Below are 15,287 nucleotides of genomic sequence, written 5' to 3' on the forward strand. Positions count from 1 at the left end.
TCGGATTCTGTGTCTCCCTCTCTCTCTCTCTCTGCTCCTCCCCAGCTCATGCTCTCTATCTCTCAAGAATGAATAAACGTTAAAAAAATTTGTTTTTAAATTTGTTTTTAATGTTCAATTATTTTCGAGAGAGAGAGAGAGAAAGAAAGCACAATCAGGGAGGGCAGAGAGGGAGACACAGAATCCGCAGCAGGATCCAGACTCTGGGCCGTCAGCACAGAGCCCGATGCGGGTCTCAAACCCATGAATCAGGAGATCATGACTTGAGCCAAAGTCGGACACCCAACTGACTGAGCCACCCAGGCTCCCCAACGTTAAAACAATTATAAAAAAAAAAAAGTATGCTATTCATTTCCAGATATTTGAAAGATTCCCAGATAGCTTACCTTTTTTTTCTCCCTAATTTAATTTCATTTGTATGATGAATCCTTTCATTTGAGATTCATTTTATGATCTTTTTCTGGTAAATGTCCCACCTGCAACTGAAAACAATGTGTATTCTGCTGTGTTATTCTTTTATATCACCTATAACCCTATGATCTGATTGTTTTATGAATAGAGACACAGAAGAATAGTGAGTGAAAGCTTAGTAACTAAAGGGCTTGGGAAAAAATCTCTAGCTAATTCCCAGGTGACTTCTTTGCAAGCTGAGTGATCTTGATACATTACCTTACCGCTCTGCTTCATCTACTAGATGAGATAATGACTAAAACATGTGGCATAGTGCTTGGTACATAGTAAGCACCAAATAATTAGTAGCTGTTAATTATTATATTTTATTAGTAAATGGAAGTTGTTCATGTAAGTAATATCGGTAGCTTATAAACTATGCTGTCCAGTGTGGGGCATCACCACCCAGACATGGTTACTGAACACTTGAAATGTGCTTATTCTGGATTAAGATGTGCCCTAAGTTTAAAACACATTGGATTTCAAAGCCTTAGTATCAGAAAAATGATGTAACATATTTCAATGATAATTTTATATTGATTACATGTTGAAATGATAACATTTGGACATATGGGTTAAGTAAAATGTATTATTTAAATCGCTCTCCCTTGTTTTTCTTACTTTTTTTTAATGTTTATTTTATTTTTGAGAGAGAGAGAGAGAGAGAGAGAGAGAGAGAGAGAGCAGTCGCCCGGGGGCACAAGTCGGGGAGGGACAGAGAGAGGAAGACAGAGGATCTGAAGCAGGCTCCCCGCTGTCAGCAGACAGCCGGATGTGGGGCTCGAACTCACGAACTGTGAGATCATGACCCGAGACTGAGCCACGCAGGCACCCTTCTTCTTACTTTTTCTAAAGTGATTGATAAAAAATTTAAAGTCACATGCAGCTTGCCTTGTATTTTTACTGACGGTGCGGGCTTAAATATTAGAGAGGTGTTGATTGATTGCAAAACTGGTTAAAGAAATCATTTGGTTATCAGCAGAAGTCAGGAAAATACAGTAAAGAAATAAGAAATGATAATAAACAATCCCTAAGAGAAATGCTGTTAACATTTTACAGGGTTTTATTTTATGTGGGTTTCATACACATACACATGTGCATGTATGTATAACACAAAATGGGGACAAAAACATATATGAAGCTATCGATGCAGTTTCAGAAATCTATTTTATTTGTCCATGACCTTAAGCATTCTTCAAAAACAGCATGCTTAGTGACTTCCTAAGATTGCCTTGCATGACTCCATGGTAGTTATGTACCTGATCCCTTACTGCTGGACAGATAAGTTGTTTCCAGTTCCTCGCACCTTCAAATAATTGAGGCAACTTTCCTTCTACATAGATCTTTGTATCTCTCCATATTTCTTTAGAGTAAACCCCAGGGGTGCCTGGGTGGCTCAGTCGGTTAAGCATCTGACTTCGGCTCCGGTCATGATCTCACGGTTCGTGAATTCCAGCCCCGCGTTGGGCTCTGTGCTGACAGCTCAGAGCCTGGAGCTGTCCAATTTTGTGTCTCCAATTTTGTGTGCTTCCAATTTTGTGTCTCCCTCTCTGCCCCTCCCCTGCTCGCACTGTCTCGAGAATAAATAAACATTAAAAAAAAATTTTTTTAGAGTAAACCCCAAAAGGAGAATTAATGGGCAAATGTTTACTATTTAAATGGTTACTATCAATTAAAAAAGGTACTTTTTCTGGTGAGGTTAAATATGAAATCTGCTCTGATCAGTAATTACTTGAGGTGAACATATATGTGAATGTATACGGCGTGGCTAACTTTGCTCTCATTCTTGAGACTGTCACTTTGGAGAAATTTTAGGTTCGTGGAAAAGTGATAGAGCTATTAGAAAGAGTTCCCATATGCCCTTCTGTTCAGTCTCCTGTAATGTCAACATCTTACATAAGCAGGGTACATTCGCCACAGCTAAGACATTAATATTGGTCATTTCTATCAGCCCAATGCAGACTTCACTTGGATTGCATCAAGTTTTCCACCAATGTCCTTTTGCTGTTCTAGGCTCTAATCCAGGATGTGTCTCCCGCCTGCCTTGTTTGGAACTGCCAACGCTGAAAAGGAAATGCATGCACTACGAAAAAGCACGGGTTTTGCGTTTGCCCCTGGAAAACCCGCCACCCAGGTCTCTCACTGAGATTTCTCTTCCTTTTCACGACTCCATTAGGTCAGTGCGTGGCATCTAGAAACTGCAGAACTGGTTTTCCAGATCCCGGGAGATCCCTCTGACTGCTGGGTGTATGCAGGAGTGCTGGCTTCCCGGGCCACGCTGCTGACCGTGTCCCAGGGTGGCGTGGCCGGCCTGTGGAGCTCAGCCACAGGAAAGCCGCAGGGGAGGCAACATTTATCCAGCATCAAGGAAGAAACGCCTACCTGTGGGGTCTCGCTCCAGAAGCAGGGGAAGATGGTCACCGGGTTCAGCAAGGGCTCCGTCTCCTTGGTAAGCTGCTTTACTGAGTGTGACGCCCACATTGCTTGGCCCCAAAGTGCCCAATGTCTTCACCTTCGGTCATTTTTTATTTTTTATTTATTTTATTTTATTTATTTATGTTTATTTTATTTTTGAGAGAGAGAGAGACAGAGCCTGAGCAGGGGAGGGGCAGAGAAGGAGGGCGACACAGAATCCAAAGCAGGCTCCAGGCTCCGAGCTGCAAGCACAGAGCCCAACACGGGGCTCGAACCCACGCACCGCGAGACCGTGACCTGAGCCGAAGTCAGACGCTTCACCGACTTGAGCCACCCGGGCGCCCCTACCTTTGATCTTTTAATAAATGACATTTGGCTTCTTAATTCTAGGGATTTGCAACTCTGCGCGTTTCAGGAAACCTCTCTTGGTGTCTCCTGGGGGCCGGCCAATGTGGGTAATTGTTGGCACTCGATCCTGACAAAAATGTCTCGAGGCATTGCCAGCTCTTGGCCGGCGAGGGTGGCACAAAATCGCCCTCCCACCCTTTGAGAACCGCTGCCCCAGACGCATTAAGTAAAAGCAAACTTGCAGAAGAGTATCTATGACGGATGGTGCAAAAAAGGATGGTCATGTAAATGCTCACCTGTGCAAGCAGGTGCTCACAAAGTAGACAATAGCCCCTTCTGGGGTGAAGGGACAATGGCAGGAAAGGTGGAGAGGTGTTCCTGATGTGCTCTGGATACTTCTTTTTTCCCCCCATCTTTTTTTTTTTTTTCAACGTTTATTTATTTTGGGGACAGAGAGAGACAGAGCATGAACGGGGGAGGGGCAGAGAGAGAGGGAGACACAGAATCGGAAACAGGCTCCAGGCTCTGAGCCATCAGCCCAGAGCCTGACGCGGGGCTCGAACTCACGGACCGCGAGATCGTGACCTGGCTGAAGTCGGACGCTTAACCGACTGCGCCACCCAGGCGCCCCTTCCCCCCATCTTATACAGTATTGTTTAACTCTCTAAGTTTTAAAAGAAACATTTTTTTTTCAATCAGCAGTTAAAAAAATCAACAATGAGAGCCATGAGGAAATTCATTTCTCCCACCCCCACTACATGAAGGTGAACAAATATATTTTTTTAAACATTGGCTTGGATTAGTGCCAACAACTCACTTTTCTTGGCCCCCGAGGCGTCCTGTCTGTGCCCCTCCCCGAGGTAATGAATGTAAAGTTTTTGGCTCTCGGCCTGGTGGCTGTCAGATGCTCAAAGATCAGTAGTTGAGAAGCCAATATTGCACCGTATATTAACTAACTAAAATTTAAATTAAAAAAATAATCCGTAGCTGAATTGGGGCTGCAGGATTAAGGAAAGAACCATCCTCTTCGATCTGAACAGAATCAGTCCTGCAACTTGGGAATGGGAGTTTCCATCTTATTTGAGATCTCCAGAGCTCCTCTGGGGGCAGGAAACAAGTGCCGGAATGTTCTCAGGGTGCCTGAGCTAGTTACAAAAACAGTATCAATGGTAATAATAAGAGCTACCACGTTGGGAGGGCTGACTATGTGCAGGTTGGGGAGGGAACCATTCTGCACGATTCTTAGCCCATGATGGTCCTATGTGGTTGTCCTGTATCATCGCCCATTTAATAGATGAGGAAACTGAGGTACCCAAGGGCTAAGGAATTTTCTTGGAAGCTGGTGAGTGACAGAGCCTTGCATTCAAACTCTTGACCCTGGACTCTTAACCCTGTGGAAATGCTTGATGGGCATCCTTGACTTTGCACAGATTTCCCCCGAAGGAGACAGCCTGCTGGAGAAGCTTCCGGAAGCTGTGCGGTTCCTGGTAGTCTCTGAAGACGAGTCCCTTCTCGCTGCAGGTAGTGTCTAACTCTTATTCGGAGCCATGGTGACAGGGAGCTGGCGGGGGGGGGGGGTGCAACTCTGGATTTGGTTGGAAGTAGACAGGGGTTTGGAGCGAGGGGGGCCATTCAAGACCTGTGGCCGGCAAAACCTTTTCTGAAAGGCCGCAGACCCAGTGGTCCCTGTTGCACCTGTAACGTGAAAGCCTCCACAGATGATATTTCAAGTGGGGCTGGCTGTGTGCCACTAAGACTGTTGATGGATGCCCAAATTTGGATTTTGTATCCTTTTCACATGTCACAAAATAGTAGTCTTATATTTATTTATTTTTTCAACGATTTAAAATCGTAAAAACTATCCTGACCTCACGGGTCACACAGAAATAGATGCCAGGCCAGTTTTGGCCCCCAGGCTGCAGCTTTCCCTGTTCGGGGTAAAACTAACCTTTCTGTGCTTCTGGTTCATTTGAGATGAGGGTGCTTATCCCCGCCAGTCACAGGGATTAAGGAGTGCTGCATGAGAGGATGGGGTGCTCCCAGGGAGGAGCCAGGCAATGCAACCCCTACAGTAAGGTAGCCACAAAAAAGTGTGGTTGGTGCTATAACCAGACAAGAATCAGGGGTCATGGGAGTGGGTGATAGAGTTTTCTTCTTCTGTCTGAAACAGGGAAGGCTTCCTAGGAGGTGACCAACAGACAATCTGCAGCCCAATTAAAGAAAAAAAAAAGACTATTTTTTCTTTCTCTCTTTTTCTTTTAACGGTTATTTATTTTCGAGAGGGCACAAGTGGGGGAGGGACAGAGAGAGGGGGGACAGAGGATCTGAGGCGGCGATGTGAGGCTTAAACTCACGAACTGCGAGATCATGACCGGAGCCAAAGTCATACGCTCAACTGACTGAGCCTCCCAGGTGCCCCCAAAAAGACTATTTTGTTTAAAGGTCAGTTTGGGGGATGCCTGGCTGGCCCAGTCGGAGGAGTGTATGACTCTTAATCTCAGCGGTGGTGAGTTCGAACCCCATGTTGGATGTAGAGATTGCTTAAATAAATAAATATTAAAAAAAAAACATATCATAGGGTGCATGGGGTAGCTCAGTTAGTTGAGCATCCAATTCTCGATTTCGGCTCAGGTCTTGATCTCATGGTTCATGGGATCTAGCCCCACATTGGGCTGTGCACTGACAGCACGGAGCCTGCCTATGATTCTCTCTCTCCCTCTCTCTCTCTCTCTCTCTCTCTCTGCCCCTCTTTCCCTTCTCAAAATAAAAAAAAAAAAAATGAACTTAAAAAAAAAATAAAGATCGGATTTGGGTTCACAGCCAGGTTGAGCAGAAAGTACAGAGATTTCCCACAGAACCCCTATATCCCCCCCTACTCCGTACTCTCATGCAGCCTCCTCCAATATCAACACCCCCCACTGGAGGGGTGCATTTGCTACAATCGATGAACCTGCATTGACACATCATCATCCCCCAAAGTCTGTAGTTTACATTACTGTCATTCTGGCTGTCGTGCCTTCTATGGATTTGGACAAATGTGTAATGGCGTACATCCACCGTTATAACCTCAGACAGGGTAATTTCATTGCCCTAAAATCAGCCCTGATTTTTGTAAGGGGTCAGAGGAACTGTAGACCAGTGCTGTCCAGTAATGCAAGCCACAAATGTGAGTCACATTCATAACTGAATGTTCTCATGACCCTATTTTAATTTTGTAAACGTTTATTTATTATTGAGAGAGAGAGAGAGACAGAGCATGAGCAGGGGAGGGGCAGAGAGAGAGGGAGACACAGAATCCGAAGCGGGCTCCGGGCTCTGAGCCGTCAGCACAGAGCCCGACGCGGGGCTTGAACTCACAAACAGTGAGATCATGACCTGAGCCGAAGTCATACGCTTAACCAACTGAGCCGCCCAGGTGCCCTGGCATGACCCTATTTAAAAAGGCAAAAAGACACAGGTGTCATTCATGTGAATAATATATCTTATTTAACCCAATACACTCTAAAAATTTAACATGAAATTGACATAAAAATTCTTGGGGCGCCTGGGTGGCGCAGTCGGTTGAGCGTCCGACTTCAGCCAGGTCACGATCTCGCGGTCCGGGAGTTCGAGCCCCGTGTCAGGCTCTGGGCTGATGGCTCAGAGCCTGGAGCCTGTTTCCGATTCTGTGTCTCCCTCTCTCTCTCTGCCCCTCCCCCGTTCATGCTCTGTCTCTCTCTGTCCCAAAAATAAATAAACGTTGAAAAAAAAAATTTAAAAAAAAAAATTCTTAACGGTATTTTTCACAGTCGTTTAAGCGTCCAACTTTGGCTCAGGTCACCATCTCCAGGTTCGTGAGTTCGAGCCCCATGCTGGGCTCCGTGCTGACAGCTGGGAGCCCGGAGCCTGCTTCGGATTCTGTGTCTCCCTCTCTCTCTGCCCCTCCCCCGCTCGCGCTCTGTCTTTCTCTCTCAAAAATAACCAAACTAAAAAAAAAATAAATGACAAAGTTCTCGCGCGAAGGTTATGCAACCTGGCACGTGTTCTACACCAACAGCTCATCTCGACTTGGACCAGCCACATGAAGAGCCACATGCGGCTCGTGGTGATGGCTCCTGCACATCTTCCACCATCCAGTTTCCAAAAGAATCTTAGGTGGCACAAGTATGCGCGAAAGGCAGCATGGGAAACAGGCACGTGAGAAGAAAGACGAACAAAGGGTACAGGCACAGACTGAAATCAGGACTGAGGTCAAGGGCACTGAAGACCCCAGTGCCCCAGAAACCTGTTACAGCGGGTTTCACGTGTGGCTCTTTCCAGCGGCCAATGAGGAGAAGCCTGAGCGGTTTCCCCATCCACAGCTTTGGGAACCCACCTGTTGCTCTAGAAGAGGTAGCCCAATCCCAACTTAGCTAAGATCAGGCACGGATTTCTTTCCAGTGTCAGAAATGGAATTGTGGTTCAGGGGGTCCCTTGGATTAAGATCAGCAAAGGGTAGAGGTGTGTGGGGCTGAGTTCAGAAGACACCAGGCCCAAGCTTCCAGGTGTCCCCTCCCCGTGGAGTCACGTGGACAGCGCTTACTTCTGTCAGCGACCGTGTGTGACAACAGCACCGACCGGGGGAGCTCAACCAGCCTTGGCGTCCAGGATTTTTACCGGGGGTTGATTATGGAGACACAGCTGATCACCTGCCCGGCTGACCTGAGTCTCCCAACACCCCTCCGAGGTCAAGCTGATACCGCCTGTCCCAAAGCTCCCACTGCCAAACACACGTGAGCGTTGGCCATCCCGTGTGGCCCAAGGCCTCAAGTAAAACCAGGATACTTTTTTTTTTTTTTTAATTTTTTTTTTGTTTTGTTTTTTTTTTTTCAGGATACTTTTTTTTAATGCTTATTTATTTTTGAGAGATAGGGAGAGAGAGCGCGAGTGGGGGAAGGGCGGGGGGGGGGAAGGGCAGAGACGGAGGGGGACAGAAGATCCAAAGCGGGCTCCATGCTGACAGCAGAGAGCCCGACGTGGGGCTCGAACTCACAAACGGTGAGATCATGACCTGAGCCGAAACTGGACACTTAACTGACTGAGCCACCCGGGGGCCCCACAAGGACACTTTTATCAAGGAGGACATTCTAAGGGCTTAGAGGGCACCTCTCAGGAGCCTGGCAAGGGCCAAACCATTCACGTGCAGAACAGGGACACCCAGGCCTGCTGAGTTAACCCTTTCCTGCACACGAATGGGATGCAAATATCCTTGGACAGCAGATATCCTGATGCACTCGATCCGTTTCCCATAACGTCCTTCTGTGTGAGCCTCAGGTTCAAGTGTAGTTCAATAAAACAATTGCATGGAGGGCCTGGAGAGGCAATCAGATGGACGGCCAGCCCCCAGCTGACTTGACTCAGGCGTTTCCAGGAGTCTAAACTGGGCTGGTGCAGGCCAGGTGCATAGCACAAGAGTCCCACACCATCCCCCCTGCCCCCACCACGTCCCAGCCTGCATGATCTGGCCTTGGGGACCTCTTTCCTGCACTGCCAGGGGCCCTCTTAACAAAACACTTCACCCAACCCGTATTTGGAACACCGGGTAAAATATAGAACGCCCAGTGAAACTTCAGATAAACAACAAATCAACTTTTCAGTATAAATATACCCCACGTAATATTTGGGATCTACTACTGCTAATAATAGCAATTTCACTGTTTATCTGAAATTCTAATTCAATGGCATTGTCCTCTTGGGTGTTTTGTTTTGTTTTGTTTTGTTTTGTTTTGTGTTAAATCTAGCAAGGCTCTCCCTCCCTCCCCTCCCCCTCCTTCACTCTGCTCCACCCACACTGGCCTCTGTGCTGCCCCTGAGACACACACGCAGGCCTTTCCTACCTCCTGGTCATCCCAGGCTGTTCCCACCCTTCCAGGGCCTGCCACCTTCTCAGATGTCCGCTCAAAGGTCCTGTGGTTGCTGTAACAAACTACCACATAAGTGTGGTGGCTCAAAACAATAGAAATCTCTTTCCTCACAATTCTAGAGGCCAAAAGTCCAAAATCAAGATGTGGGCAGGGGCGCTTGGCTGGCTCAGTCAGTTAAGCGTCTGACTCTTAGTTTCGGCTCAGGTCATGATCTCACGGTTCGTGGGTTTGAGTCCCGCATTGGGCTCTGTGCTGATAGTGGGAAGCCTGCTTGGGATTCTCTCTCTCTCCCTGTCTCTACCCCTCCCCTGCTCATGCTCTGTCTCTCTCCCCCTCTCTGTCTCTATAAATAAGTAAATAAACTTTAAAAAATTACTCAAAAAAAAAAAAAAATGTGGGCAGGGTCATGGTCCCTCCAAAGCCTCCAGAGAAGAACCCTTTTTTGCCCCTTCTAGTTTCTGCCTTGTGATTCTTTGACTTGTGGCCACATTTCTCTGGTCTCCCCCTTCATGCCTTGTCTGCCACGTGTGTCTCTGTGTCATTTTTTTCTCATGGCAGCCAGTCCCCTTGACTTCATTGCCCTCATCGCAGATTCCAACTATTTTCCTGTCCTTCCTATCCTCCTCCCTACCCCCTTCCTCCCTCCCTTCCTTCCCTCCGTCTTCAAAACATATCTACCTTATGTCCAGCTTTGTGCTGGGTTCTGGGATACCAGCCCCAACAGGCGGTCCCAGCCCTCTGGAAACTCATAGTCTTGCGATAATAAATAACTTTGCTGTTTTCTGCAAGGTTATTGATCACTGTTTTCAGCTGCCGCCCCCACCCCCCACCTCCCACCCCTGCACCTGACAACTCTAGGCTATGTGATGGCACGGGCCATGTCTCTCTTGTTCGCCACCGTGTTGGTTCCACAGCCAAGTAGTCGGTGCTCAAAAAAATCTTTGTTGACTAAACTGAACTCCTGTCAAGCTCCTCCAGGAATGAAAGGGATAATCCCATCCCTGCCCTTTCAGGGTTTGGAAGATCCGTCCGGATTTTCTTGGCAAACTCACAGGGGTTTCATCGATTCATGGCCACCGACCTTGAACACGAGGACACCGTGGAGACAGCCAGTTTTGGTCCTGAGAACAATCTGATTGTCACTGGGTCCCGGGACGCACTCATTCAGGTCAGAGGTCATCCTCACTCCGCGTCTGGAATGGAAAAGTATAATTCTTGAGAGGTCTTTTGGCTTCAAAATACAGAGATTCACAGAAACTAGTGCAGGCGAAACAGAGCAGGTCACTGGGAAGATGTGGGGGAGGGATCCCCTGAGACCCAGGAAGGGGATAGCATTCCCACGGAACCTGAAAAAAACGGGGAGGATTTTGGCCTTCAGAGTGGAGAAGGGTTGGGAGGAAATGGCAGAAAATTCCCACCGAGCTCAAAGTTCTCACTCTGGTGGGAAAAGCACATACTAAAGTAGCAGTTCTCCAACGTTCTGGCCTTAGGACCTCCTTACATTCTTAAAGGTTATCAAGGATCCCAAAGATTCTCAATAAGTGGGTTATATCAGTTTGATTTATAGATTTATATATTGGATTTACATATTCTTAACAAATGATTTATTTGGGGAATAGTTTTAGGAGGTACAGAAGAGTTGCCAAGAATGTACAAGGAGTCCCCATATATACATATTTATCTCGTCTACACCCTGCTTGCCTCGATGTTACCATCTCATGTCCCCCCGGGCCCTTTATCAAAACTGAAACATTTATATTGGGATAATACTGTTATTAACCGATCTGCAAATTCTTCTGTAGTTTCACCAGCTTTCCCACAAATGTCCTCTTTTTCTTTATTCTGGGATCCAGTCTAGGATCCCGCGTTGCATTTGGTCCCTGATGGTAATTACCATATTAAAAATTAGCAGCGAGGACATCCAAAAATACTTCTCTGTTGATTCATGAACATTACGTGTCAATGTAATAACACACTTTTACGAAAATCCTGTAGTTTCTGAAACAGACAAAACTCACGAGAAGAGTGGCGTGGTTGCGCATTTTGACGAATCTCTTTCGTGTCTGGCTCAATAGGAGACCGTTGGCTTCTCGTACTTGATTCTGCATTCTCTGATCTGGTGTGACATCTCATGTCCCATAGCTTCTGGAAACCTCCACCGCTCCTTTGTGAGAGGAAGAGAGTAGAAAAGGCAAATGGCATCTTGAATTATGATGAAAACAGTTTTGTGTTTGCAAGCCCTCCTGAAAATGCCTGGCGGTACCCTCCAGGGGTTCCCTGGACCACACTTTGAGAACTGCTGTGGTAGTGGCTCGGTGAGGGGTGGGGAGGTTTGAGGGGGTGGAGAAGGCCCTTGAACTGCAGCCTGAGAATTCACCAGAGGTGGACAAATGGGTTCATGCATATTTCTTAGCTATGACAGCGTAAGGAAGAAGTCAGCTTTGGCCCTCTGCTGTCCATCCTCAGGTGTGGAGTCTGTCGGAGCAGGGGACCCTGCTGGATGTTCTGGAAGGCGTCGGGGCCCCCGTGAGCCTGTTGGTCTGGGGTGGGGCCTTGGTGGCATCTGCTTCCCAGCAGTCCTCGTCTTTCAAAGTCTGGGATCTCACGTCTGTGCAGCAGCCGAGGGCCTCTACCCCGTTTCTGGATCGCACTGGCCTCGCTGCGGTATCACATGATGGAAGCTACGTTTACTTCCCCAAGATTGGGGACAAGAACAAAGTCACCATTTGGGACTTAGCAGAAGGTTTGTAAGATACAAGCACGGCCATTTGTGTGGGTAAGAACCAAAGATCCTGTCCGGGACTGCTTGGGTTCTTTTAACCAGACACCAGAGACTGGGCGTTTTAAACGACAGACGTTTACTTCTCACGGTTCTGGAGGCTGGGAAGGCCAAGGCCAAGGCACTGGCGGATCCGTGTCTGGTTGCAGATGGCCACTTTCTCATTAGGTCCTCACAGGAGTGCAAGCCCTCTTGTCCCCTGTATAAGGGCACTTATCCCATTGTGGGGGCTCTGCTGTCATGGCCAAATCACCTCACAAAGCCTCCTGGCCAACGCCATCACATTATGGGCTGGGGTTTCAACACGCAAATTTGAAGGGACACATTCAGGGGCGCCTGGGTGGCTCAGTCGGTTGAACGTCCAACTTCGGCTCAGGTCACGATCTCGCGGTCCATGAGTTCGAGCCTCGCGTCGGGCTCTGTGCTGACGGCTCAGAGCTTGGAGCCTGTTTCACATTCTGTGTCTCCTTCTCTCTCTGACCCTCCCCCGTTCGTGCTCTGTCTCTCTCGGTCTCAAAAATAAATAAACGTTGAAGGGACACATTCAGTCCATAGCACCCCCATAACTGTAGTCAGGTTGACAGTGGCTAATAAAAATCAGGACTTGATGTGATAAATTTCCAGCATGTGGGTAATTGACCATCTGGTTGTCAATCCCTGGTTTCGTTTGGGTTTCCCGGAAGCAGGGCACATGATGGGGAAGTTTGCACAAGGGGTATGTTGAGGGGAGCTCCCGGGAGAAACCTAAGCAGGGGTGATCAGAGCAGGCAGGGGCAGGGGGAGGGCTGAGCGAGCAGGTGGGGGAGGACCTAGACTGTAAACTGCACCTCAGAAGCAAGAGGTCTCGTCTTTTTATTTATTTATTTTTTAATGTTTATTTATTTTTGAGAAACAGAGCACAAGTGGGGGAGGGGCAGAGAGAGAGACTCAGAATCCGAAGCAGGCTCCAGGCTCCAAGCTTTCAGCACAGAGCCCGACGCGGCGCTCGAACTCACGAACCGCGAGATCATGACCTGAGCTGAAGTCGGACGTTCAACCGACTGAGCCACCCAGGCACCCCTAGTCGTGGTTTTTTTTTTTTTAATGTTTATTTATTTTTGAGACAGAGAGACAGAGCATGAACAGGGGAGGGTCAGAGAGAGGGAGACACAGAATCTGAAACAGGCTCCAGGCTCTGAGCTGTCAGTACAGAGCCCGACGCAGGGCTCGAACCCACAAACCTCGAGATCATGACCTGAGCCGATGTCAGCCGCTCAACTGACTGAGCCACCCAGGCGCCCCTAGTCATGTTGGTTTTTTTTTTTTTAATGTTTATTTATTTTTGAGAAACAGAGCACAAGTGGGGGAGGGGCAGAGAGAGAGACTCAGAATCCGAAGCAGGCTCCAGGCTCCAAGCTTTCAGCACAGAGCCCGATGCAGGGCTCGAACCCAGGAACCGCGAGATCGTGACCTGAGCCGAAGTCTGTAGCTTAACCGACTGAGCCACCTAGGCGCCCCAACTGCTAGTGTTTTATATCCCCACATCAGGCAGTCACTGGCTACAGGCCGTTCTGGGTGGTGGGGGAACCCCCTAAGCATTTTGAGATGAGGGGCTCCCTTCACCTGAGGGCAGTGAGCAGCCTAGGGTCTGGGTGCCCTGGCCCGTAAAGGGAGTCTGGACACGTCACCAACTGTGTCTGCTGTGATCTCCATGGGGGCGGATGGAGGTACAGAAATCCCTCTTTAACGATAATATGAGAAAAGAGATTCACTCTTGGCCTCCTGCATTCATGGATTTGGCAGATGTTTGGTTAGTGCTGGCCACAGGGCCGGGCTCTGCGGTTGGCAGTGAGCAGGACAGACGAGGTGACCGTGCTTGAGGCCCTTGCTCACTAGTTGTGGGGCGGAGCCCGACACGAAGCTAGGGGGCACGATGGGAAATGAGATACAAGCCCGCAAACTGGGGCCCGCGGGCCAGATCGGACACACACTGCCTGCGTGCGGCATGTTGGGGGGCTTCAACCTCAGGGTTAAGAGGTTAAGGGTTAAGAGCATACAGCCTGCAAGGCAAAAAAAAATTCACTCTCCAGCCCTTTACAGACGTTTGTAAAGGAAACATCTGGGATGAGAGCTCGCTCATGTGTGTCCGCGTGTCCGTTTGTCCCGATGGGGAGCAGGAAGTCATCAGAAAGTGTTAACCAGGGTGGGGGGGAATACGGATAATGAAAGTGGTTTTCAAAATCCTTAACAATCTGTGGAGCGAGCCCGTTCCTCTGAGCTGTTCCTGATGCGACCTTCTCTCCGTGGCAGGTGAGGAGCAGGACGTCCTGGATGCCTCCAGTGAGGTCAGATGTCTGGAGGTGGCCCAGCAGGCCAATCTCCTTTTCACTGGCCTCGTTTCGGGGGTCGTCCTGGTGTTCCCCCTGAATTCCAGACAGGACGTGATGTGCATCCCCCCTCCCGAGGCCCGGAAAGCCATCAACTGCATGGCCCTTAGTCAAGGAGAGGAGCGCCTGGCCATCGCCTATGACAGCATCATCCTGGTGCTGGACATCAGCCCCGGGGATCCCTGTCCGGTTGTCGATGGGCCAACATACACCTTCTACACCCAGCTGCCCGAGACCATCTCCAGCGTGGCCGTCCTGGCTGACTACCGTGTGATCTACGGCATGACCGACGGTGAGCTCTTCCTTTACGAGTGTGCGAATTCCAAAGTGTTCCCTCTGGAGGCCCACGGGAGCCGGGTCACCTGTGTGCAGGTCAGCCACAAGGAGCAGCTGGCGGTCAGCGGATCCGAGGAAGCCCTGCTGTGCCTCTGGGACCTGCAGGCCTGCAAGTGGAGATTCGAGACGAGCTACACGGTGCGTGGCCCACACACCTCATGCAGGCTAGGTCCCGGCGTTAGAAAGCTGATGACAGGTGTCCTGTATTAAGTGCATACCGTGTGCCATCACCCAGGGTCGGGAGCAGGGTGGGGCCCGTGAGAGACACTCACCTCGGGAGCAGAGCTTAAGGGGCTGCCCCGAAACTCGGCAATCAAGAGAGACACTATTTTAAGGCAGTGTTTACAAAAATCGAAACAAATGCAAAAGATACGCAAGAGAACGAAATCTGTTAAAACATTTTTTTTTATTTTTGAGGGAGAGAGAGAGAGAGCGTGAATAGGGGAGGGGCAGAGAAAGAGGTAGACAGAGGATCCGAAGCGGGCTCTGCGCTGACAGCAGAGAGCCCGATGCAGGGCTTGAACTCGCAAACTGCAAGATCATGCCCTGAGCCGAAGTCGGATGCTCAACCGACTGAGCCACCCAGATGCCCCAAGATATCGTTTTAAATAAAGATCAGATCCTGCACGGCACACCCCGGCCTCACCCTCCTTACCCTAATCCTGATAGCCATTCTTGTGCCCAAGAGTTTTGATTTCTAGGTGTGGCCAG

General features: G+C 48.8%; 1 protein-coding gene across 4 annotated transcripts in view; it reads left to right on the forward strand.

The window, feature by feature from the left end:
• The window catches only part of NWD1 (NACHT and WD repeat domain containing 1), a 70,967-nt gene that overhangs the window by 48,963 nt on the left and 6,717 nt on the right, over nt 1-15,287 (forward strand). For all 4 annotated transcript variants that reach the window (XM_032591547.1, XM_032591538.1, XM_032591546.1 and 1 more), the window contains 5 exons: nt 2,627-2,899; nt 4,644-4,734; nt 10,109-10,263; nt 11,562-11,838; nt 14,164-14,714. In XM_032591547.1, coding sequence (XP_032447438.1) covers nt 2,627-2,899; nt 4,644-4,734; nt 10,109-10,263; nt 11,562-11,838; nt 14,164-14,714 — 1,347 coding nt within the window. The remainder of the gene's footprint in view (nt 1-2,626; nt 2,900-4,643; nt 4,735-10,108; nt 10,264-11,561; nt 11,839-14,163; nt 14,715-15,287) is intronic.

The sequence above is a fragment of the Lynx canadensis genome, chromosome A2 (assembly GCF_007474595.2).
Source record: "Lynx canadensis isolate LIC74 chromosome A2, mLynCan4.pri.v2, whole genome shotgun sequence".
Taxonomy (NCBI): Eukaryota; Metazoa; Chordata; class Mammalia; order Carnivora; family Felidae; genus Lynx; species Lynx canadensis.